This window comes from Schistocerca cancellata, chromosome 6, assembly GCF_023864275.1.
Source record: "Schistocerca cancellata isolate TAMUIC-IGC-003103 chromosome 6, iqSchCanc2.1, whole genome shotgun sequence".
Taxonomy (NCBI): Eukaryota; Metazoa; Arthropoda; class Insecta; order Orthoptera; family Acrididae; genus Schistocerca; species Schistocerca cancellata.
In genome coordinates this window covers 151,052,358-151,075,516 of record NC_064631.1, presented here as the reverse complement: position 1 = coordinate 151,075,516, position 23,159 = coordinate 151,052,358, and the positions used below count along the sequence as shown (strand labels likewise).

Below are 23,159 nucleotides of genomic sequence, written 5' to 3'. Positions count from 1 at the left end.
TAGCTCATTGCCTTCGCTGCATGCTTGCCGTAAAGTGGGAGATCAGAAAGAGATCTCATCTTGAAACTTGTCTTACATCAGAACAGTAAATTTCTGCGGATAGGTTCCTTATCACACCTTTATCTACCAAAGCCTGTAACGGGAGCAGTGGAACGTCCTGTACAATGCTTACAAGTACAGCATCATCTTAGAAGTTTCATGCATATGAAAATTAACGCAGTTTCCTTATAGCAAAACATTAAGTACACTTCTGCGATGTAACTTGGGAAGCAAAGTAAGTCTGGGTAGAGATTTCACGACAAGGAGTTCTTGTAAGATTAGTATTTTTTATTTATTTGTTTATTCATTTATTGATTTATTTATTTAGTAGCGTACTAGGTATGTGAGACACCTTTTGTAAAATGGATTGCAATGTTATGGTAATTGTTCAGAGACCATTTTTATAGTCCTAAAAATTAAAGTGTTTCATCAACTGATTTTTATTTTTTCAACGTATTATGAAAAGGTTATGATGAAATATGTAAAACGATGTTCTGTACAAACATCGAAAATTTAAGACTTTATCACTGATACTGTAGCTCGCTTCAAAATGTTCCTTGCATTGCAAATAAGCGCATTTGCGAGAAACTGTTTCCGAAATTTCAGCAACTGTTCAGTGAACTTCCGACTGTACGAAGTATTTCTCAGTCACTAGCCATTTCTTCACCTACGCTTCTTTTAGCATGTTTTGTTCTTTGACTAGCTTGCCTCTCGAAATCCCTCTGTTTGTTCTCGTCATTCCCTTTCCTCTGCCTGTGAATGACATGCCAATCGTCATGTACTTTCCAAAACACATTAAAATATTACTTTTGTTGTTTGTCGCAATAGCACCGATTACTCCAAAGCGTAGGGTATAGTTTATTCTGCCTACATATCTTGAATCTTTACATGGATTATTCCCAAAAGGACAACACACGTGATGCAGATTCAATAGATGTCAAGTGTCAGGGCAAGCTTCTCCTATTCGTAACTCACTTTACACAGGTTCCATATTATTTGTCATTTTATCCATATTTTCAGGTCATTTTAGTAACAATTTACCAGGTGCTTTGAGTCGTAAAAATTAGGGTTTTTGCCGTTGAGGTACTTTTTCATATTCATGTACTAAATGAATTCCCACTAGGGGCAGCTGTCTCCATTAACCGCCTACCCTCCCCCCCCTCCCCCCCCCCCCCCCCCCCACCCTCCCACCCACCCACAAATTTCCCTCCTCTTCCTGAGGGCGCCCCTGCTTAAAAAATTCTTTTAATGTCTTCTAAGAATTGGTGAGTCAATAAATATCCTTGACAGTATTAAAAAAAACACTAATGTGTTCTTAGCTATTGATTGAATTCAATGTAATTCATTCTGCCCCCATGTATGAGGTTGCGGTTCCATGCTGATGATTAGATCATCCGTATATATAGAATTATCTTGGTCCCCTTTAAGAATTTCTAGTGAAAGAAGTGTGGTCCTTATTCCTTACAGCCTTACGCCACAGTGCAGACAGGGGTCTGCAGTCCGCCGTGTTTCTGAAACATCAGCTCCTAAACAGTTAGAGCTATGCAAGATTTTTTTTTTTTTCGATCAGTTAATACGCAGTAGCTTGTCGCAGCTGCTTTCGTGAGCAACACCGGTGCTGTGGCTAGGTGCAGCAGTTGGACATCACGGCTGCCTGTCCGTCTGGTGGCGCCTCTAGCGGGCAGCTGCTCCACTCATTGGCATTCAGCTTCCTGCCGACGGCCGCTACGCAGCGCCACAGCTCGGGCGGCGCTGTGACGTCACCGGCGAAAACAGACGCCGCGTCCCGCAGGTAGCTCTCCATCTGAAACACAAGTTTGGAAGACTTGAGTGACTTATAAAACTGACACGACTATGCAGAACGTCACTGGAAGCAGGTGCTGATCCAGGGATAAGAAAGCGAGGTGGGGGAGGGATAGGAGAGAGCAACCTGACATAGGACGAGTCAGAGTTTTTTTGTGACCCCCTCCCCCTTTTAATTTGTCACACGTATCTATGATGATGATTATTATTATAATAATAAGAATGGTGATTTTTTGAACCAGGGTAATACCAATTGTGCAAAGAAATTTAGATACCCAATATCGTGGCTTGCAACAGGAAATAGTCAGTCTTACGGTCTGCAAACTGGACCGAGCATTTCACCCGACGAAAAGCTTCTATAATATGTCGCTGAGTATTGGAGTCAAGTTAAGACACCGCGGTACGCTTGGCGAAGCACAACGATTATACGCGTCGTAAAAATTGACTGTGAATGGACGGGGACTAGTCATGTTACTTAAAATCCGTCTTGATTGCAAAAAAAAAAAAAAAAATTTATTATTCATATGACCGGTTTCGGTTCATTCAGAACCATCTTCAGATCTGATATTTCAGTTACAGGAGTAACCCGTCCAAATCCAGCAACTTTCACATGCTACGTCACATTTTTATGTGACGTAGCATGTGAAAGTTGCTGGATTTGGACGTCACATAAAAATGTGACGTAGCATGTGAAAGTTGCTGGATTTGGACGGGTTAATCCTGTAACTGAAATATCAGATCTGAAGATGGTTCTGAATGAACCGAAACCGGTCATATGAATAATAAAAAAATTTTTTTGGAATCAAGACGGATTTTAAGTAACATTATAAAATCACTGATTGCTGTTATCCCATAAGACATTATGTCTGTTTTTGCAAAGGGGACTAGTCAATTTATTAGTTCAAAGAGAGCGCAGGATATTAAAGAAGATTTCAAGCAACAGATGTTTAAGATCAATTAAGGAACTGTACAGAGAGATAAACCAATAACATCGTCGCCTAGCGAGAAAATGTCGTTCTGTGGGCGCATCTTCAGAATGACCAGTGATCGTCTAACAAAGAAAATGTACAATTTGGTAAGGCCAAAGGCAAAAAAGATTGGAATGATACCAAGAATGTGTGAAATATCTAAAATAAAACGGTCCTGGAGTACACTCATGGATAGGAATGAGTTTAGACTTACGTGAAAAAGTCCTGGGATTTTGAGACAGGAACTCAAAGACCAAGGGGATCTCCGTCAGAAGACCAGAGAAAGTCACTGAGTGACGGGCAGGACTGATGGACGCAAAGCTGGCAGACGAGCAAGAGCTAACTGTGGTAAATATATTTATCGTTAACTCGTGGTATGCAGCAGCTTATTTCCAATGTAAAAAAAGAATAATACATAGGTCCCAATATAATAACTTGTTTACATCAGTTCTTAGTTCATCGCTTCAGCATTAACTTCAAAGAAATTACAGTTCCGTAAAATACAGCATTTGAAAACAATTCATCGGAAAGTTTGAGAAGTACATGTGACATGCTGTTGATGTATGGACTGTAATAGCAACAAACTGTCCCAACTTCGACAGTAAAATTTGGTGGGGCAAGTTATTAGAACAGTCGAAGAGAGGCGCGAGGAATATCAGCAACACGCCCCACTAAAACAGCGAAGTAAATCAGCTGTCGCCGAGCACAACCCCGGATGTAATCGTCAAATGAAATACAATGAGACTGGTATCGTGATGTCAACACCGTTTCTGAGACAGCGTAATTACGAAGTCGGTCGAATTAAAGGTGTCGGGAAACCTAGTAAACGGTGATGGAGGTTTCAGTAGAAACGAGGCTTGGAATCTAACACACAGTTTATTAAGGTCTCGTCGGCGATAACATCCACCAGAGATTGGAAACGCTGAGAGAAAGTGTGTTGCAAGGAACACTGCTGAAATGATCTCCACAGGTGGTTAGGAAGCAAGCACATCCACGTGGGCTAGTAACTGTAAAGAATCCTACGTGAAACATGGCATGTAATTTGCTGGAATTCCCTGTCACTTTTGAGAATCCTAGTTTTCACGTTGCTTTTTTCTTCTACAGTTAGCTGAGAAGTATGTAAACAGATGTATGTAAAACGGTAACGTATCTTATTAAACGATTGAGTCATGAAAACCATACTCCGCTCGCACTCCTTTCGACCATCCACAACCCTCCCCCCCCCCTCCCTCCCCCCCTCCCCCCGAGCACGCCCACAATGATGGATTTGCGCCTGACTGGAAGAAATGTTTCGTAATCTCTCAGATGGAGGTAGTTGAGGGAACTTCTATATCTGCAGCTTCATGACTGCTCTGCAATTCACGTTTAAGTGCTTGGCTGTGGCATCATGGAACCCTTTTAGAATATTTCTCTGCCGATCCACTCACGGATAGCCCATCGTAAAAAGCCCGCATCTCGTGGTCGTGCGGTAGCGTTCTCTCTTCCCACGCCCGGGTTCCCGGGTTCGATTCCCGGCGGGGTCAGGGATTTTCTCTGTCTCGTGATGGCTGGGTGTTGTGTGCTGTCCTTAGGTTAGTTAGGTTTAAGTAGTTCTAAGTTCTAGGGGACTGATGACCATAGATGTTAAGTCCCATAGTGCTCAGAGCCATTTGAACCATTTTTGAACCATCGTAAAAAACGAACGTTTATTAAACCTTTCCGTACGAGCTCCGATTTCGGTTCCCTTATTATGACGATCATTTTCCCTGTGTAAGTGGGTATCAACAAAATGTTTTCGCATTCGGAGCATAAAACAGAACGAGCTACCCTTCTTTGCACTTTTTTCTATGTCCTCCGCCAATCCTCCCTGGTAAAGCTCCCACACTACTGAGCAACAGTCCAGAAGGAGACAATGTAGACAATCACTCTAGTAGATTTATTGCTAATCAAATGCAGTCTTTCGTTCGCTTTCCCCACAACATTTTGTAAGTGATGGCTCAAATTTTAGCACAATAACTAGGCATTAAATTGAATAGACAGCCTATAAATATGTGTGGTTCATCAGGTAACTAAAATTTAATACTCACTTGCTCTCACAGATTGTAAGAAAAACATACCACAAACTCTCAGAGGCTGTGAACAGTGTCTTGTGAAACAATTTGAGAATAAGAGCTAGTGGCCGGATTCGTCATCCGACAATGCTGCAGAACGTCTAAGATACAAGCGAGCGACAGCGCTTGGCACTACGGCATCCCTTCGGTAACGGAAGTGAGATTGTACGAGAGCACCACTGTCCGTTGTGATCTCTACGATGTTGTGAGTAGTTTCGTCGCATTTTACCTCAACTGTCCGCCTCCGTAGCTCAGCGGCAGCGTTACCGCGCACTGCGCTAGGGCGTCCGGGTGCGATTCCCGGCAGGGCAGTGGGTGTTGTGGGTCCTTCATCATCATTGTCACACAAGTCGAAGAAGTGGCGTTAACTTAAGGGGCTCCGGAACGCCCTATACTTGCAATGTTAAAATGACGCTTATAAATTACATCTTTCCTCACAAAGTATTTGAGGTAGGAAGTTGAACTTTTTACAGATTATTTACTGGAATATGGGCTACAACTTAACACAGAGATTTTACAAAATTTTAGTTCAGTTATTAAAGATGATTTTTTTTCAATTGTAATGAAAATTCACAACGTTTTTTTGCAATTTTTTATTTATATATTCAAAAATATACAGTTTTTTGGAAAAAGGCTGTGTTAAATTATGCAGAAGGTACTGTGTAACATTTACTGAAAGTTTGAAACAAATATGTTTGGAAGATCCTTAGAAAACATGTAATTAGTATGAGAAAATAAAAGTTTTGGGAATCGAGCGACAAAGATTGGATTAACTTTTTAGTGCATTCCAGGTCCATAGGATGGATTATCTTCATCCTCTGCAAACTCCTCCTCCAGCTTCCTCTTGTTCCTCCTCCTGTTTACTCTTGCTTGTATTTCTAGACTCTTTACAGCCCTGTCTGCAGCCCGAAGGCGTTCCTTGTCTAAAGCAAGCATCGCTCGTACCATGTTAGAATGTTATTATTTACAGTAATAACACATACCTTTGGCTTTCCAACATTTCTCCTTTTCTTAAAAGCCTTCAGAGGATTTCTAATAACTTTACTTTTACTCATTATTATACTTCAACAAAACAGAGACTCAAGAAACAGAATTAATTACGAATATTTTCGAGATAACGACAGAGTAAATAAACATGAAACAATCGACAATCACACCAGCGATATATATTGAACCATCACAGGTTAGCCACAACACATACTTTATCTCACATCACTAAAATGTACCTGATGAACACGGACGTTAATAATAACACCATTTGACAGCAGTTTAACAGCGCCACAGTGGGTCACGCCCATGTAGAACACATTTCAAAAAAAATTTAAAAATAGTTGTAGTCTTCGGAATTGAATAAATTATATATCTATTAAAAGGTAATAGTCTGCAAATTCAGAAAACGCAAAAAAGTAAAAATTGAACTTTTCATGATTTTGAGCCTTTCCGGAGCCCCTTAAAGGACATGCAATAAGGCGGCCGAACCCCGAAGGGGATATCACGGCCAAAAAATGCCATACGATTATTTCATTACCTCTACTAACATTCGGAACACCGCAGCCTTTAAGTTCCTCTAGCGCTCCGTCAGCTAGCAAAGTCATATTTGCTGCCGAAGAGATGGCCCAGCACCAAATGTTCGTCACTCTAAATTCAACGTTATAGCGACGTTCGATGACGTTTCTAGACGTAGGTTTCCATTCACACTTTGTTCTTCAAGTTTGTAAGGATCGATTCTTTACACCCTGAATATCCTTGTTCTACAGAGTATTGTGCGAAAAATTCGTAATGTGAAGTGATGATTGCAGAATACGCTGTTGATTCATACCCTCCAAAAGTCGAGCAAATCATCGACTTCACACTCATACATATAACGCGATACAAAAACAGGCCCTAGTGTCTCATATTTTTGACTGTTACGTATTGCTTCACAAGTAAATTAAAACACACTCTAGGACCAAAAAAAAAAAAGACGCATCACGAAGGAATTATCCTAATGGGGTGGAAAGCGGTAGATGTGATGTACATGCACAGACAAACAACTGGCCATAATTTCAGAAGAATTGGATGATTTATTCAAGAGAATCACACTCTCAGCGCCGGCCGTAGTGGCCGAGCGCTTCTAGGCGCTTCAGTCTGGAACCGCGCGACCGCTACGGTCGCAGGTACGAATGCTGCCTCGGGAATGGATGTGTGTGATGTCCTTAGGTTAGTTAGGTTTAAGTAGTTCTACGTTCTAGGGGACTGATGACCACAGATGTTAAGTCCCATAGTGCTCAGAGCTATTTGAACCATTTGAACACTCTCAGCAAGTGAATGGTGCACTGGTCCACCTCTGGCCATTATTGGACATTTATTGATAGAGCTGCTGGATGTCCTTCTGAGGGATATCTTGCCGAACACCGCCCAATTGGCGAGTTACATTGTCAACATCCCGAGCTGGTTGAAGGGCCCTGTCCAAAAGCCAAATAGCTGCTTGCGTAAGGGCGGGAGGTGGACTAACCCGTTACTGATTTGCTGAATTTGTGGAGCTCTTGCTCCTGTAAATTGTAATCGTTTACTTCTACACGTACATAGCATCTACCAATTTCCGTCCCACTTGGATAATTTTCCATGGTGCGTCGTCTTTTTTTCTTAGAGCGTAGTTTCAACACTGAATCTGACTAAGGTTTTTAGGGTTTTCCCTTCGTTGTAATGTCAATGCCGGAACTTAAGATACTCAATTAGACTTTAGCAACTGAGACACCCCACATTCCAATACCAGCCTGTAAGTTATTTGGCTAAAATGAATTATAAAAGAGCTGATGTTTTTGAAAATAGTATCATCCTAACAGAAACTGATCCTCTCAATTCATATAAAGCAGTGAATGTCTTTCACATAAATAAATGTACAATAATAGCAGAAAATCTCCGCTAGTAACAAATTTGAAATGTTCTCCCATGTTCACATAAGCAACGTGTAACTTACCACTGACATCTTACTATTCATTGAGTGGCAGCCTATGGAGGATTACTTAATTTCACTAGCAGGAGCTTCTTTTGATTATTATTATTTCTTTTGTTCCATCCTGCTATGATAGCATACCCTGTCCAAATTCGCTCTTACTTTTCTTTTGTGACGTAAACTTCTCTGGATAGTTTTTCCCCATTATTTGAAACAGATTGAGACCCAGCTAAATTTTAGGAACAATTCCTTCACTGATTGAATTTATTAAGATCGCAATGGATAACGCAATGGTTTTCTATGGGGGCAGTCAGAGAAAGCTACGTACCGTTAGCTAAACTTGAGCCAAGCTCTTTGGATTTTAGGGGCGTAATCATCAATACTACAAATGTGACACTATTTTCAGATATATTGAAAATAAATTAACGATCACGGAAATAGCTTCAAATGATAAAATATTTATTTTTGGCTAATATTTCGCATGTTGACAGTAATCTTTTTGTATTTAAGAGATGGACAAAACATTCCTGGTACATTTATATTCGATCCTATGGCTTTCTCATACAAGAATAACAAGCCACGTTGGCCTTAATCTGTAGAATCCTGTGGGGTGGGAAAATCTGGGGAGCACGTGGTCACTGCTCAAGTTTGTAACACAGACATTCACATGCACTAATTCACACGGCAAACAAAATGTCGACAGCATTTATTAGTGGTAATAATTGTATGAACCTCGTGGATGGCATCGAGCAGGATTTTGGTGGCAGCATATGTTTGCGTGAAGCGCTTGGAATCAAATCGATTCATCTTGTCGAATACACGATCGGTACAGTTTTATTGATAATTTAAACGTCCCGCACAAATAAAATGAAATGGCAGACAGTAGCTTTTAAGGCTTGGGCCGCGCTTTGAATCTATAGACCGCGTGGTCGCGCCTAACGAAAATCACACTATTATGACACTGATTAACTGAACCAAAAATTGTAACCAGAACCTAAACGGTAATTCAAAAATGGTTAGCAGAAGAAATTGTTGAGATTAACAAATTAGTAGACCCATATTGCTTCTACAGGCGTGAGGTTGTTGGGGCTGAGATTAATTAGTTGCATCACTCACTTTTTTAATAATGTACGACACCTATGGTGATGTTACAAATTGAAACGTAAAATTTTCGTTAAGTTCCCATCAGATTGGTTTCACATTTCATCCGCTGATAACAAGAAATAAAATTCTACGTCAAAATGTCTGATTATATAATTTGCTGTAACTCGTACCCGTTTAAGGAGATACTCAACGAGTCATTCTGATATACGGATGCAATACTGCACTCAACTGTCGAGCGAGTTACAAATTCCTTCAATCACCTCAGACCCTTTCGTAAAACTTGACAAGCCTCCAGAAGAGTAAACTAAAGTTCTTAAACTGAATCACGGGGAATGCTGTACACTACATTTGAGATGGCTCCACAGAGGAAATTCCAGAGGACTGAGGTCATGTGGAGGGAAAGATACAGGCTCTGCTCGTCCTGTAGATCGTAGACCATATTGACACGTTAGACATCGCCATATATTAGCAGAAAAATGCATAACTGACATTGCCTAAGGTTGCGCAAGTGGAAGATACCACTCCAGGTACCGAAGATACGCTTGACCCTCGCCCTGCGAGTGATCTTGGGAGAACAGATGGCGGTAGAATCGTGCATGTGAGATATAAATGGTCATTACATTGGTGGAGTTGTAGCTTGTACTCAGGTGATTCATTTGAAAATGCGTCCGCCCTGCTTATGGGCACACGACGGAAATTAACACCCTGAACGCATAATGATAATTGGAGCTAGAGGCATGGGGCAATCCATTTCGGAAATAGCTACGAAATTCAGTATTCTGAGATCCAGAGTGTGCCGAGAACATCAAATTTCGAGCATTACCTTTCATCATGGACAACGCAGTGGCCGACGGCCTTCACTTAAGGACCGAGAGGAGCGGCGTTTGTATAGAGTTGTCAGTGCTAACAGACAAGCAACACTGCGTGAAATAGCCGCAGAAATCAATGTGAGACGTACGACGAACATATCCGTTAGGATAGTGCGGCGAAATTTGACATTAATGGGTGTAGCAGCAGACGACCGACGCGTTTACCTTTCCTAACAGCACGGCGATCGCCCGTAGCGTCTCCCATGGGCTCGTGACCATATCGGTTGGACCCTAGACGACTCGAAAACTGTAGCCAACTCAGATGAGTCCCAAAGCCAGTTGGTACGAGCTGTTGCTAGGGTTCAAGTGTGGCGCAGGCCCCACGAAGCCATGGACCCTATTTGTCAACAAGGCAATGTGCAATCTGGTGTTGGCTCCATAGTGGTGTGGGCTACGTGTACATGGAATGGACTGGGTCCTCTGGTCCAATTGAACTGATCACTGGCTGAAAATGGTTACATCTGGCTGCTTAAGACCATTTTCAGCCATTTATGGGATTCGTGTTCCCCAACAAAGATGGCATTTTGATGAATGATAATGCGCCACGTCACCGGCTCACAGTTATTCCCGATTGGTTTGAAGAACGTTCCGGACAGTTCGAGCGAACGATTTGGCCACGCAGATCTGCCGAAACGAACGACATCAGAAATTTATGGTACATAGTCGAGAAGTCAGTTCTTGCTCAAAGTCCTTCACTGACAACACTTTCGCAATTATGGACGGCAATAGAAGCAGCATGGCTCAATATTTCTTCAGGGGACTTCTTACGACTGGTTGAGTCCATGCCATGCCATGCCATGCCGCGTCGCTGCTGTACGCTGGGCAAAAGGAGGTCAGACACCATATAAGGAGGGGGGATCCAATGACTTTTGTCACCTCAGTCTATCTCATACTGCGTTTATCAGATACACACAACCACACATTCGCAGATATCCATTTGTGGTAAGACTTATGGGACACACTCCTTACACCAAAACAAGAAAAACAATTCATATAAACTTGTGTCCGAAAATCCTTCGTTTTTTTTTTTGTTCAGTTATTGATGAAAGTTACCGTTCAACGACTTTCCTGGTACTAGCCCACAACTTCACTTACCCATGTATCCGTTTCACTCATTGTATCCCAGATGGCGTTGTCTTTTCAGTGGGATTTGTTTATATACAGGGTGATCAAAAAGTGAGTATAAATTCGAAAACTTTATAAACCACGGAATAAAGTAGATAGAGAGGTAAAAATTGACACACATGCTTGGAATGACACGGGGTTTTATTAGAACAAAAAAAAAAATAATAATTCGCAAAATGTCCGACAGATGGCGCTGGACAGTAAAAGTGCTACCGTAACGGGTGAGAGGTACGCCGATATGTTACAGAATCGCATCATTCCCAGCCTGGCTGATAACCACCTGCTGGAACGTACTCCATACTGCTAGAAGCGTGAAAGATCTCTTGGTCCGCAGCTCGTGGTCGTGCGGTAGCGTTCTCGCTTCCCGCGCCCGGGTTCCCGGGTTCGATTCCCGGCGGGGTCAGGGATTTTCTCTGCCTCGTGATGACTGGGTGTTGTGTGATGTCCTTAGGTTAGTTAGGTCTTAGCAGTTCTAAGTTCTAGGGGACTGATGACCATAGATGTTAAGTCCCACAGTGCTCAGAGCCAAAGATCTCTTGCGCGCGTCGTTTGGTTATGATCGTGTGCTCAGCCGCCACTTTCGTCATGCTTGGCCTCCCAGGTCCCCACACCTCAGTCCGTGCGATTATTGGCTTTGAGGTTACCTGAAGTCGCAAGTCTATCGTGGTCGACCAACATCACTCGGAATGCTGAAAGACAACATCCGACACCAATGCGTCACCGTGACTCCGGACATGCTTTACAGTGCTGTTCACAACATTATTTCTCGACTACAGCTATTGTTGACGAATAATGGTGGACATATTGAGCATTTCCTGTAAGGAACATCATCTTTGCTTTGTCTTACTTTGTTATGCTAATTATTGCTATTCTGATCAGATGAAGCGCCATCTGTCGGACATTTTTTGAACGTTTGTATTTTTTTGGTTCTAATAAAACCCCATGTCATTCCAAGCATGTGTGTCAATTTGTATCTCTCTATCTACATTATTCCGTGATTTATTCAGTTTTCAATTTTATACTGACTTTTTGATCACCCGGTATGTCATTCGTCTGTCTTCAACGCGTCCAATGTGTACATATACTAGAGATAGTGAGTTAACTGAAAGGGCTCCGTTTAAACGAGGCAGCATATTCATTTCGTCAGCTGGCTGTATAAGGCGGAATTTCCTGACCGGAGACTGCCGACTCACCCAACCTTTAAAGCATGCGTGCATATCGTCGGATTGCAGTGACAGGATCCGTAACACCACAGACTATTGACCAAGGAAGACTACGTGTTGCCAATACGCGAGGCCAGGAGCAGCTCGTTCTACGGTCTGTCGAAGAAGAGTCGCATTTCAGCGCGTGACAAGTGGCGCTGGCTTGCCCAACATCGCCTAATTCAGCATGGAGAATAGTTCATGAGCAACGCTGATAACCACGCAGTTGAGCGCCCCACAAACCAAACATCATCGTCATCCAGTTCATGAGCAAATCATGTATCCGTAACGTCTTCAGCGTGTGCAGGTTCAAAAAAATGGCTCTGAGCACTATGGGACTTAACAGCTGTGGTCATCAGTCCCCTAGAACTTAGAACTACTTAAACCTAACTAACCTAAGGACATCACACACATCCATGCCCGAGGCAGGGTTCGAACCTGCGGCCGTAGCAGTCGCGCGGTTCCGGACTGCGCGCCTAGAACCGCGAGACCACCGCGGCCGGCAGTGTGTGCAGGGCTTCACAACTTCCCGTCAGCCATCGCGGGAGAACCTTAGGCGACGGTTTGTTGCACAAAGGGGTGTAAGGCTAGTTCGCGTCCGTAGTAGAATACTACACGTGCACCCTGGGTAACGCTAAATGAGCTAGCACTAAAGGCAACCAGATAATCCAGATAATCTTGTGCTGGATCTCCTGGTAAACACATCATGAGTGATACCGACCAAATGAACGATGAAGAATTGACTAGAGCACTCGGACCGTGCCTCCGAGTCTGCCACCTAAACATTGAAGGCATAAGTAGGAGCAAATGTGAATTTCTCCAGAGAGTTCTCACTCAGAACAAAATCGACGTAGTCGCGATACAAGAGACTCATGCGGAAAACATAGATCAGCTGGCCTCTAGAGGAAAAATCCCTGGATTCGAGATACTGGGAGCCACCTATCACCGCAAGTACGGTGTGGCAACCTACATACGAAATAAGATAGAAAATGCTTCCCTGTGTAAGATATCTACAGACAACAACATACATGAAGTTGCATGATATTTAAGTTGCTGCAGGTCATACCATGTAACAAGCTGGCCAACCTCATTGATAACATGCTCACAGATAGAAGTTTCAGAGTCATAATGGGCGACTTAAAAAGTGACCAAATGAAGCTCAACAATGGTTTACCACAAGGCTCCGTGCTGGCGCCATTGATGTTTAACCTCTACATATCTGACTTACCTCACACCACTTCTCAAAAATTCGGATATGCCGACGACTGGGTAATAGCTGCAAGAGGCAGATCAATGGAGGCAACGGAAAACACATTAACTGCGGATCTAACAAAGCTGGGAGATTACTTCCGAAGGTGGAGATTACGGCCAAACGCGACAAAAACGGAGGTGACATGCTTTCACCTCGACAATGCCCAAGCAAAAAGAAAGCTCAACGTTCATTTCGAAAACAGGCTGCTAAACCATAATAATTACCCCAGATACCTAGGCGTCACCTTTGATAGAACCCTAACATTCAAGGAACACCTACGCAATACAGCCGCAAAACTTAAAACTCGAAATAATATCATACAGAAGCTATGTGGGACTACGTGGGGCTCTTCCGCGGCCGTACTGAGATCTTCGGCTCTGGGACTTGTCTACACAACAGCAGAATATGCCGCACCGGTATGGCTAAACAGTAAACACACAGGCTTGATCGGTGCTCAACTAAACTACACAATGAGGATGATATCAGGAACAATAAAGCCAACGCCTTTACACTGGCTACCTATACTGAGCAACATTCTCCCACCGGATCTGCGCAGAGAGAACGCTCTCTTACGCGAGTATGGAAAAGTGCTGAACAACGAGAAACTGCCAATCCATAAGGATGTTCCTGCCCTGGAGATGAACAGATTGCGCTCCAGACACCCCTCTTTAAAAAAGGCAAAAAATACGCATCCTCTCAACCCGGATTATGGCAACCTCTGGAAAACGCGGTGGAGAGAATCTGTGCCCCAAAACCTGCAGAATATGCCATGTATCAATGTCCAACCACCAGGATTCAATTTGCCAAGGAAAACTTGGACGACCTTGAATCGAATTCGGACAAATAACGGCAGATGTGCAGACAGCCTCCACAGGTGGGGTAAAATCACCTCCCCGAGATGTGACTGCGGTGCGGACCGGCAGACGATTCGTCACATCGTGGAAGATTGCCCTCTGAGACGTTTTGCAGGAGACCCCAGTGAGTTTCTGACCGCGACTGAAAGTGCAATAGACTATGTCACAAATCTGGATGTTGTTTGTGAACTTTTGTTTGTCATATACACTATTTTAAATACTTTTATATCTACAACTATATGTTATACACTGTGACTACTCTTTATTTCTGTGTCTTATGATTTTTATGTCTTTTTTTATATGATGTGTTACATGCCATAAGCTAAATAAATAAATAAATGTTGCACAAACTGTTAACTGTTGTTTGTCCCTTCAGTTGTTTTCAGACAAGGTGCCGTTTGGAGGAGATGGACCAATAAATTTCCACAAGCCGATCGCAGTCCTCATGCTACAGTGCAGGCTCCACACCAACATCAGCTTTAAGATTAAAATTCCGGTTGGAAATGTATGTCACTGTCTGGTAGGGCCATGCGTTTTCCCACCATGTCTTACAAGTGCCGTCTTCTGGTACTTTATTGCCAACACCCTCGAAGAACTACTAGTAGATGTGCCTTTAGAAACAAGTGGTAGTATTTGGTTTATGCATGATGGAGCCCCAACATACTCCAATCACAGTATTCGAGATGCACTGGCTGGTATCTACCATGAGATATAGATAGGTAGAGGAGGATCAGTTCCATGGTATGCATGTCCACCCAACTTCAATCCTTTGGATTATTATCTCTGAGGCATCTTAAACAATTGCTCTATGTAGCAGACCACCTGGATGCAGCAACTTTTCGTTCATGTATCATGGAAGGCTGTGAAACCATTCAAACTAATCAGGGAGTCTTTGAACGAGCGCGAAACTACGACGAGTGGATGCATGTTCAGAAGCGAGAGGTGGACATTCCCTGCATTTGTTATGAATTTATATCATTATGAGTTCCAAATTACGTGAACTGTAAGCTTTCACTAACTAAGGTTTTTCGGAAGTGTGTTTATATTTCTTTCCTCGTTTTGGTGTAACGAGCATCTCACCAAAGTTTCTAAAAGTATTTTTGAAACGCCCTGTATACTAAGTCAGCGTACGTAAACTCAACTGTAGTTCTCTTCCCTGTTACTGCATAGATATAACAGGGTCTGTGGCTATATGGAAAACACCAATATGAACAAACTACCACAAAGCAATACCTTTTGCTAACCATATGTCAAAGAATGCACAAACACTTACCGACATTGAAAAGCACATGGGACTATCATAAACAAATGTAAAAAGATAGAGTAACTGCTATAACACATCAAACTACCAAACATAATCTGAAGGATACTTTTTGGAAAAGACAAAGCTGTTCAACTTGAGAAATGACATCCTGGCAACGCCACAAGCTACTACATGACAAGAGTCGGATTGTATTAACATGTTGTCTGGTCAACATATTAAATTACAGTATAGTTATTAGTTAAATTCCATTATATGTAAACATGAATCAGGAGCTGTTTTCATCGTTTGATGTAAGCAATGAACGAGGGCTATTCGGAAAGTAAGGAACGATAGGTCACCACATCGAAACCACAGTGAAAATCAAAACTCTTTTATTTGCAACACTTAGCTACAACGTCCAGCTACTTATCTCCATAATCGCCGATCCGACTTAGACGTTTGTCGTAGCGTTGTACCAACTTGCGCCAGTGCTTACCGCCGATTCTCTACGCTGGCCTACAGCTCGTCGTCTGTGCCAAAATCTTGTCTTCATAGCCAGCGGTTCATGTGAGCAGAGATGAAACTCAGAGGGAGGCTATTACGGGCTGTATTGTGGGTAATCTAACATTTCCAATTGAAAACGATGCAGGAGCATCTTCATTGCCTCTGCAGAGTGCGGATGAAAATTGTCCTAACAAGGGAACCTCCCCATCGCACCCCCCTCAGATTTAGTAATAAGTTGGCACAGTGGATAGGTCTTGAAAAACTGAACACAGATCAATCGAGAAAACAGGAAGAAGTTGTGTGGAACTATGAAAAAATAAGCAAAATATACAAACTGAGTAATCCATGTGCAAGATAGGCAACAACAAGGAGTGAGAAAGCTCATGAGTGCAGTGGTCCTGTGGTTAGCGTGAGCAGCTGCGGGATAAGAGGTCCTTGGTTCAAGCCTTCCCTTCGGTGGAAAGTTTATATTTTCAGTTTATGTAACAAACGCTTGTGTTTTCATCACTTTTTTGGGAGTGATTATCACATCCACAAGAAAACCTAAATCGGCCAAGGCAGAAGAATCTTTTTACCCATTCGCCAAGTGTACAAGTTAGGTGGGTCGACAACATATTCCTGACATGTGACGCACATGCCGTCACCAGTGTCGTATGGAATATATCAGACGTGTTTTCCTGCGGAGGAATCGGTTGACCTATTACCTTGCGATCAAATGTTTTCGGTTCCCATCGGAGAGGCACGTCCTTTCGTCTACTAATCGCACGGTTTTGCGGTGCGGTCGAAAAACACAGACACTAAACTTATTACAGTGAACAGAGATGTCAATGAACGAACGGACAGATCATAACTTCGCGAAAATAAAGAAAGTAAACTTTTCACCTGAGGGAAGACTTGAACCAAGGACCCCTCATTCCGCAACTGCTCACGCTAACCACGAGACCACGGCGCTCCTGAGCTCACGCTATCCTTGATGTTACCTATCTTGCACATGGATTACTCAGTTTGTATATTTTGCTTATTTTTTCATATTTCCACACAACTTCTTCCTGTTTTCTCGATTGATCTATGTTTAGTTTTTCAAGGCCTATCCACTGTGCCAACTTATAACTAAATCTGAGGGGGGTGCGATGGGGAGGTTCCCTTGTAAGAAGAAGAAAAGGCACGACAGTTATGTAATGTTGGCTGCATAGCTTCAGGCGAAATTTCTCACCAGGCCCTCGTACTTGGCGGGAGACACTTTATTCTAGGTATCTTTATGTGCTCCCTGCGTGCTCAGAACTAAAAAGAACAACGTAACGCGGTCGATGGGCATACTAGAGACACTGCCCAACACACCTGTGCAAAACGTCATCGGATTTTCGCTGTGGTTTCCATTTCGCGACCGATCGTTCCTTATTTTCCGAATAACCCTCGTATTGGATACTCCATACATGATACAATACTTTGGTAATTAATTCCCTAACTTAAATACATCATTGTCGAATTTACCCTACTGTTTACATAGCAAATTAAGGTTTGTAGAATGGACATGTGTGTGCTCCAGAGTAAATTCAATAATGATGTATTTATCTTACGGAATTAATTTCCAAAATAATCTTGAAATTACCAGCCTTATTACGAAGACACAGTTTACGTAGGATGATTACAACCATATCTCAATTCGATTTTGAAATCTTATCGAATATCTCATGTAGTATATTCAGAGTCAATACACTGACCAGGTGAAGTTCATTTAAAACGAAAGTACGAGGCTCATACAATAATTAAACAGACCACCAATAGTTTAATAAATCACTACAATGTTTTGTTTGTTTTCCCACTTAATCCTCTCCAACTTCTACGCTCTTGTCTCATCTTCCTACGAGTCTTCTTATTCCGTCAGCGAAGAATTATTTACCTTGGCCTCGAAGCCCGTTTTGTACTTTCCTCTTTACCTCTTCGTTGCCATTAAACTTGATGCCACGCAAAACTTCTTTCATTGGACCAACAAGATACAAATCCAGCGCGGCAAGATCAAGGCTCCAAGACAACTGAGTTAGAAGTCTACAGTTTCCATTGTCGTTTTTGCCGTACGAGGTCGAGTGTTATGTTGGGGAATAATCACGCCTTTCCTCTGCCATCCCGGCTATTTCGTCTTCCGTGCAGTCTTGGCTTTGCCAACAAATCACAGAAAATCGAACCATTGGCACTCCAAAGAAGATTAACATGACCTTATCGGGCGATGGTTGCGATCTAATTTCTTACCGACAGGCAACTCGGGTGTTTCCATCTTTTGACGTCCGGACTCCAGTTTAAAACGACGTACCAGAGTTCCGTCAAGGTTAAAATCCTGCCCAAAGATACTACATTCGCTAGTAAAAATTTCTGTTCTTTTTGATGACTGGTAATCTCTTGAGAATCCATCTTGCACAGGTCTTACGGGAAACAGTTCACTTTGTTCTGAATTATAGAAAAAGTTGTGCCAACACTTACTCGACATCTTTCAGCAATTCGTTCAATACAAGTCTTAAATTTTCTGGGAAAAGCGAATAAATACGGGCTTGCAACGCCGAGTTCGATACTGCTGCCGGACGCCCGCATCGGTGCTCGTCGCTTACGCTTTTGCGGCCACTTTCAAACATTTACATCCACTAGGAAAAGCTCGCACATTTCATGCAACCGCTAGCATATTATTTGTTCAACAGAGAGAATAATTTGATGGTTGTACCCTCATAAATCGTTACACATCTAAGTTTTAAATTGTTTACTTTCTAAACCAACAATTATAAATATTAAATCCAATTACTTCTCTAAATTCGTAAATTTTTATTTCAAAACGTTAATAGTTCATAGGTACCAATACAAGTATAACAAAACAGCGAAACTGAAAACATTAAATATTAGAATTTCAATATATAAATTCTATTTATTTAAAATCTTCTGGATTTTATTCTTGCAAATTGGTGAATTACGGGTTGAAATTTACATTTTTTTCAGTTGATAAAATTCCAACGTTTCTTTACCTTTCCTGTGTCATAGTCGATCTCTGATAGATCTTTATTAGCTTTCAGTCGGAAAAACTTCTTTCACAAGTAGCATTTTACACAGTGACTGCTGAAAAATTCTTAGTGAGATAACAATGTTATTAAACACTCTTGCATCTTCCACTTAATTACCCAGCCCAATAATCCTAAAGTAATCCATGGTGAAATGTTCTCTTCTGGATGAGCTTCTATAAATGAAGAAGTCTAATATAATTTATTTCAGCAGTCATATAGAAGCATTCGATTTGGATATTTTTCGCGTAAATGCTGAATGTCTCAAACAATGAATTCATCTTCTTATGTGCCCTATAGTACTTGAATTTGAAAAATGGCAAAGAGCTCATGAAGTATATTTATTGGTAGCGCACGTCTTTTTTAATTCTGATGTTCGCTCATCTACCGTCTCAAGCTGTCCCCGACGAGTTTCCTGAATTATATTCAAGCCAGAGTTGGTATTTTTCCCATTACGCCTTTTCTTTCGTCTTTCGATTCTTCGCTCTGTTAAAATATCAACTATATTGCGTATCTCGAGGGCTCTCAGGGCTGCTTTTGTGACTAAAGAATCTCGCGTTTCATCACAAAACAGTCAGTGCCTTCAGCTTTTGAACACACTGATTAAGTCCAACTCCTTTTTTCGTGGATATATCTGAGAATCATCCATTTCGGTAAACAATGAGCTCCAAAAATGCTAAGAAGGGGATAGGTCGTAGTGCAAACCAATAAACTGCCTGCACCTCCTTTGATTTCTGATTCCTTCCTCAAGACTTCCAAAGATTTATGTACGCTCGGCAAGCACATGTACAGATTCATGCTTTTATCTCCATCCTGTGTCACAGCATCGCTTCACATTAATTGGAACATGTTGTTTCAGAACATCCCGCCTATGTGTGGAGCTTGAGAAAAATTTGTATACATTTTACACAGTTTCCGAAAAAGTCGCCGATTGTGTTGCAACAGTAGCTGCATGCGGTAAGATTGAGTGACTGTCACATCGCACAAACACTGCTTTGGGATTTATATCCAAAACACGTCTCCGAATACCGCTAATGGGTCCAGCCATAGTTCCAGTATTATCATATCCTTGTCCGTGTCTGTGCTCCAGTGTTAGACCATCTCCTTGCAGTATGTCACAGATTTGTTCTATAATTTCATTAGCTGAACTCCAACGAAATAGAATGAAGTTAATAAAGATTCCTCTGAACCTTCAATACGTGCATAACGAATTAACTGAGACATTTGGTCGATAGCTTATACTCGTATTTGGTGTACTATGATACATGATGGAGAAATAATTTAGCCTTAGAAATTTTCTTAAATGTCGCTCGTTTTATATGATCACCAAGTAGTTTACTGAATTCATTTTGGCTTCGTGAAAAAACGTAAGAAATAAACAGCTGTCTGCTTGCTGAACTTGGTGACGATAATGATTCGCAGCTGGGTCATATTTGGCAAGCAGCTTGAAAGTCGAAAGGAAATTTCCACAGTTATCATTACCACAAAGATCCTTTGAGTGAACAGGCAAGCATAAGTATTGTCTGGCTAAACATAATACACGGTGAAGAATTATTGTTAATACGGCTTTCCATTTCTCAGCGGCTTATGTTGTCGTTACTGAGCAGCACCATCGATTATTCCACATTTCTGTAGTCGCATTTTAACTCTTTCGAGTTTTGCAGTTCTTTAACATCATGTCAACATTTTTCATGGTTTTATACTCTGTGATTAAGCTCTGTCTGTGCTTTAAAACCATGTGGATATAAAAAAGATCTTCTCCCTTTATTCTTTAATAAAAGCATGCTAGGAAAGCGGTTTATATAAATTTATCACCTTTCACGGGAGAATACAACCATGTCCATAAAACTCTCTTTCAACTTTCTTACTTCAAATAAAATCAATTGTAGCGAATGTTCTGCTACTATTATCTGTCGAAAAAATGCGTCACTGTTCTGTAGCTGCCGGGCGGTGTGGCCGAGCGGTTCTAGGCGCTTCAGTTTGTAACCACGCGACCGTTACGGTCGCAGGTTCGAATCCTGCCTCGGGCATGGATTTGTGTGATGTCCTTAGGTTAGTTAGGTTTAAGTAGCTCTAAGTTTTAGGGGACTGACGACCTCAGATGTTAAGTCCCATAGTGCTCAGAGCCATTTGAACCATTTGAATGGCAGGTTTGGGATGATGTATGCCAGACGTTAACTGGACAAAAAGTGGAAAAGAGTGTGGAACATCCGATCAAATGACTTCATTCCACTGTTGCATATTCTAGTTTTTATGGCTTCGGTGGCACGTTTTACTGTGACAAGTATGTACATCACTGATGAGTGGTTTTGGACATCCATATTGTAGTATGTCTTGTAATACGTTTGATTTTTTGACTGTATTGTATTTGAAAAAAATTATTGTGCCCCACTTTGGGTAAATCTAACAATAATAGTAGTGTTTAGAAACTTTTTACACAATTTGTAGTGGGAGACGCCTAACAATTTATTTGGGGCTGCAACACAAACGCACGAAAATTTTTTTCCCCTGCTGGACTTTGACTAATAATTATCCTCAATTTTTAATTTCTGCTCTGTCACCTTTAAGTTGGTGTGTTGACTTTATTGCTCCAATCGTTAATTGAGCTGCAGTAAAACTACGTAAGGAAACTATACCTGGTTAGTTATGTTGGACTGACAACGCAGCTGGCCGCCGTGACCGAGCGTTTCTAGGCGCTTCAGTCTGGAATCGCGCTGCTGCTACGGTCGCAAGTTCGAATCCTGCCTCGGGCATGAATGTGTGTGATGTCCTTAGGTTAGTTAGGTTTAAGTAGTTCTAAGTTCTAGGGGACTGATGACCTCAGATGTTAAGTCCCATAGTGCACAGAGCCATTTGAACCATTTTGTTTTGTTCTGTAGTTCACGCATCCCTCATCAGTCAAAGCCTTAAAATCAGTCTGCTCTGAGAGTGTGATTTTGTGCGCAGAAGTTGAAGCATTTTCATGCAAAATTACCTCTGCTTTAATTACAGAGAGCGAAAAGCTTTACAGAGCGAGGTGGCGCAGTGGTGAGCACACTGGACTCGCATTCGGGAGGACGACGGTTCAATCCCGCGTCCGGCCATCCTGATTTTGGTTTTCCGTGATTTCCCTAAATCACTCCAGGCAAATGCCGGGATGGTACCTCTGAAAGGGCACGGCCGACTTCCTTCCCCGTCCTTCCCTAATCCGATGAGACCGATGACCTCGCATTTTGGTCTCTTCCCCCAAACAACCCAACCCAACCGAAAAGCTTTCGGATTCTGGATCACACGAACATGTAAATTCTGACGTACTTACAGAACTGGAGCTATTAGCGGTTTTCACACCAAATCTGTCAAGAATTTCAGCCAGATGAACAAGCTGTTTCTATTCTGGTTTTCGTCTTTTCCTGCGCTAAGCATCAGATTCGTTCCTTAAAGACATTGCGTATGAGATAAACTAAGCAAATATATTAAATATATATAATTCTAAAAATGCGTATAAACAAGTGATAAATAAACACCGTTAATAGTTGACATAGTAGAAGTACTGAACGAGAAGAGGCAGCAGAGGCTGCAATAAATTGCGGTATGTACATATGTGCAAGTCGGGACAGGACCGGCAAACGGGACAGGACGTGCGCAATAAGCCCCGTAGCTAACCAGAAAGCACCGTACGAGGAAAACCGACAAGGGAACCGCGCCCACACGCCGCCACCTATTTCGTCCCCATCTGTGTTAGGTGCAGGGATAGGCCATAAACGTAACGAGTAGAAGTGGGAACTCTAGATTGCCAAGCGTTTAGAGAAAATAGCAGTTTGGGAGCGGTCGGGCGGGGCATCAGTCATATATGTAACCGTAGTTTCCATGCAGCTGTTGGCGCACTGGAAAGAATGGGCTGTTTTTATTTTGGGTTTTTTGTTGCACTGCAAACAAACCAAAGTAATGCTCTATGTATCACGTTTATTAATATTTTCATAAAAGGCATGAAAAGGAAAGGCAAAGGAAAACTTGGGAATGCAAGTATTTTTGATTGTAAGGGGTAGACGAGAATTTCGTATATAGAATAATTTACGTTCATTATTTTCCAGTTTATGATTTACACGTGCTGGGATGATATTCACTCGGTTTACATTCATAAAAGGTTCTCTCTG

At 42.0% G+C, this 23,159-nt stretch overlaps 1 protein-coding gene across 1 annotated transcript in view; it reads right to left on the bottom strand.

The window, feature by feature from the left end:
* Positions 1-1,269: 1,269 nt before the first annotated feature.
* Positions 1,270-23,159, bottom strand: part of LOC126088214 (uncharacterized) — a 110,137-nt gene continuing 88,247 nt past the window's right edge. Inside the window, exon 7 of the mRNA XM_049906340.1 lies at positions 1,270-1,843. Within this exon, the coding sequence (XP_049762297.1) occupies positions 1,664-1,843 (180 nt within the window). The 3' untranslated portion in view covers positions 1,270-1,663. The remainder of the gene's footprint in view (positions 1,844-23,159) is intronic.